General features: G+C 50.5%; 2 protein-coding genes across 2 annotated transcripts in view; both read left to right on the forward strand.

The window, feature by feature from the left end:
* The window catches only part of PPTG_05716 (hypothetical protein), a 1878-nt gene extending 909 nt beyond the window's left edge, over positions 1 to 969 (forward strand). Inside the window, exon 2 of the mRNA XM_008899435.1 lies at positions 122 to 969. Coding sequence (XP_008897683.1) covers positions 122 to 883 — 762 coding nt within the window. The 3' untranslated portion in view covers positions 884 to 969. The remainder of the gene's footprint in view (positions 1 to 121) is intronic.
* On the forward strand, positions 965 to 1846 carry PPTG_05717 (hypothetical protein). The gene is made up of 2 exons (XM_008899436.1): positions 965 to 1575; positions 1633 to 1846. Exons 1-2 carry the CDS (start codon positions 1032 to 1034, stop codon positions 1836 to 1838), a joined length of 750 nt encoding a protein of 249 aa, XP_008897684.1. The 5' UTR covers positions 965 to 1031; the 3' UTR covers positions 1839 to 1846.

A 1846-nucleotide genomic window follows, 5' to 3' on the forward strand; every position in this document is an offset into this window, starting at 1 on the left:
ATGCGCTGGAGGGGGCGACGCTACCTCCGAATACAGTTCTGCAATATGTGGCGGTGAGTGCCTTAAATTTTCACAGTGGAATACAGATTCATAGGCTGAACGGGCATGTTAATCTTGACAGACCAGTTTAAGAGACTCAACCAAGCAGGGTATACATCTCACTCGTGGAGAGGGGGACACAGTACTGCAGTTGGAAGTGCTGGTTAAGTCGGACGTGGCGAACATGACATGGGCACCGATTTACGTCTTCCCATTAACATTAGAGCCACAGAAAGCTATGTCGCCGACGGAGCAGATTAAAATGCTCACTACTCAAGTCCAGGAGCTTCAGCAGGAAGTTAAAACTCTTAAGGAGCAGATGAAAAGCGTGCTAGCTCCAGCTAAGAATCAACAGAGCCCGGTCCAAGTAGCCACCTTGCCATCTCCTGGGTTTACAATCCGTCGGCGTCCAAAAGACCCTCCAACGCAAGTTCCACCCGTCAGAAGGAATGCAAACACGCCGCCGACACCGTCAAATGCCAACCACTCGCTTGAAAAGATCGCGGAGTTTAAATACCGTGAAAAGAAGGATTCACCTGGCACTTTAATGCGCAGACATCGCCGCCACATCTGTAAAGTGTGCTCAGCGCTGCGAGATCACCGGCGTACATTCCAAACTTCTCACTATTGTGTTGCATGCACGGAGCGACGCGGAGGTCTCATGGTGTTCTTGTGCAATAAAGTCCGACCGCATGACGAAGGTGAGTATCAAAATGCCACGTGCAACCAGATCTGGCATACGATGTGGGGCAACGGAGAGAGAATGCCCAAGACTGGAGTGTCTTCGATACGGATGCGGAAAAAGCTGAAGACAAGTGAGCAAAGCAAAACAGCGTTGCTGTAAACAAGCTCTAAAAAAATAGTCCTTGCATTTTTATATTTTATCATGTGAAATTTAGCATCAATCTAAAAAAAAAATGTTTCTTATCACTACCTCTTTATTATGCCTAATCTTTCAAAAGTTGTGCAGCTAAAGTCTGAGAATTCCGAGAATGCTGGGCACTACAGGCATTGCATCGGGCTCCGTGGTCAGCGCTGTTAGCACCGGTGGGGTCGTGACTGCTGCCTCGTGGAAAGAGCATCTTCTGGACGAGATTCCTGTGGCTGCGGAGGACGTGGGCGACGCTGTGACGTGCTTACTGCACACTATTCTGTTCACACGAGCTCCTGGGCCTGTGCGCCCCAGCGAAGCCACATGCCAGGCGTTCCCCAACATCACGTACGCTCTGTGCGCGGTAGGAGACGTCAGTCGTAAAGTGGACCACGCAGTGCGCAGCTTTGAGGAGGCAGCGGTGCTTGGAGGAAGCAGTTATGTCATGGGGACCAGCAGCGGGATGGTGCCGGCGTATGGTCAACCGTCTAAGGCCTTCGGGACGAGCAATGTCAGAGGAGCCAATAGTGGCTACATTGTGGTGACGTTCTTTGAGCGTAAGGTGAAGAAGGCATTGTTTGGACTCATGTCTAACGAGGAGAAGACGGTCTTTGAGAAGTGGATCATTCCGGTTACGGTCACATCGTCACCTGCTGCGTCGCAAGGTGCGGGATTGCTGTGAGGAGCGGATAAGAGAGGATACTAACTGGTTGTTGCTGTAGAGGAACGAGAGTTGTGCGCTGGTGAGACGGAAGCGGCACTACAGAATGCGCTGCTGCACATTTTAACGGCGGTCCAAAGCATTGAACACATCCCTGTTGCTATGTATGATTTCGAAATCACTACATTCAACAGTCTAGAAGATGCACAGGTTGGCAGTAGTTATGGAGGAGGATTGGGAAATGGGAGTGTGCGGCTGATGCCGTAGACTTTAGT

This window comes from Phytophthora parasitica, assembly GCF_000247585.1.
Source record: "Phytophthora parasitica INRA-310 unplaced genomic scaffold supercont2.8, whole genome shotgun sequence".
Lineage (NCBI taxonomy): Eukaryota > Oomycota > Peronosporomycetes > Peronosporales > Peronosporaceae > Phytophthora > Phytophthora nicotianae.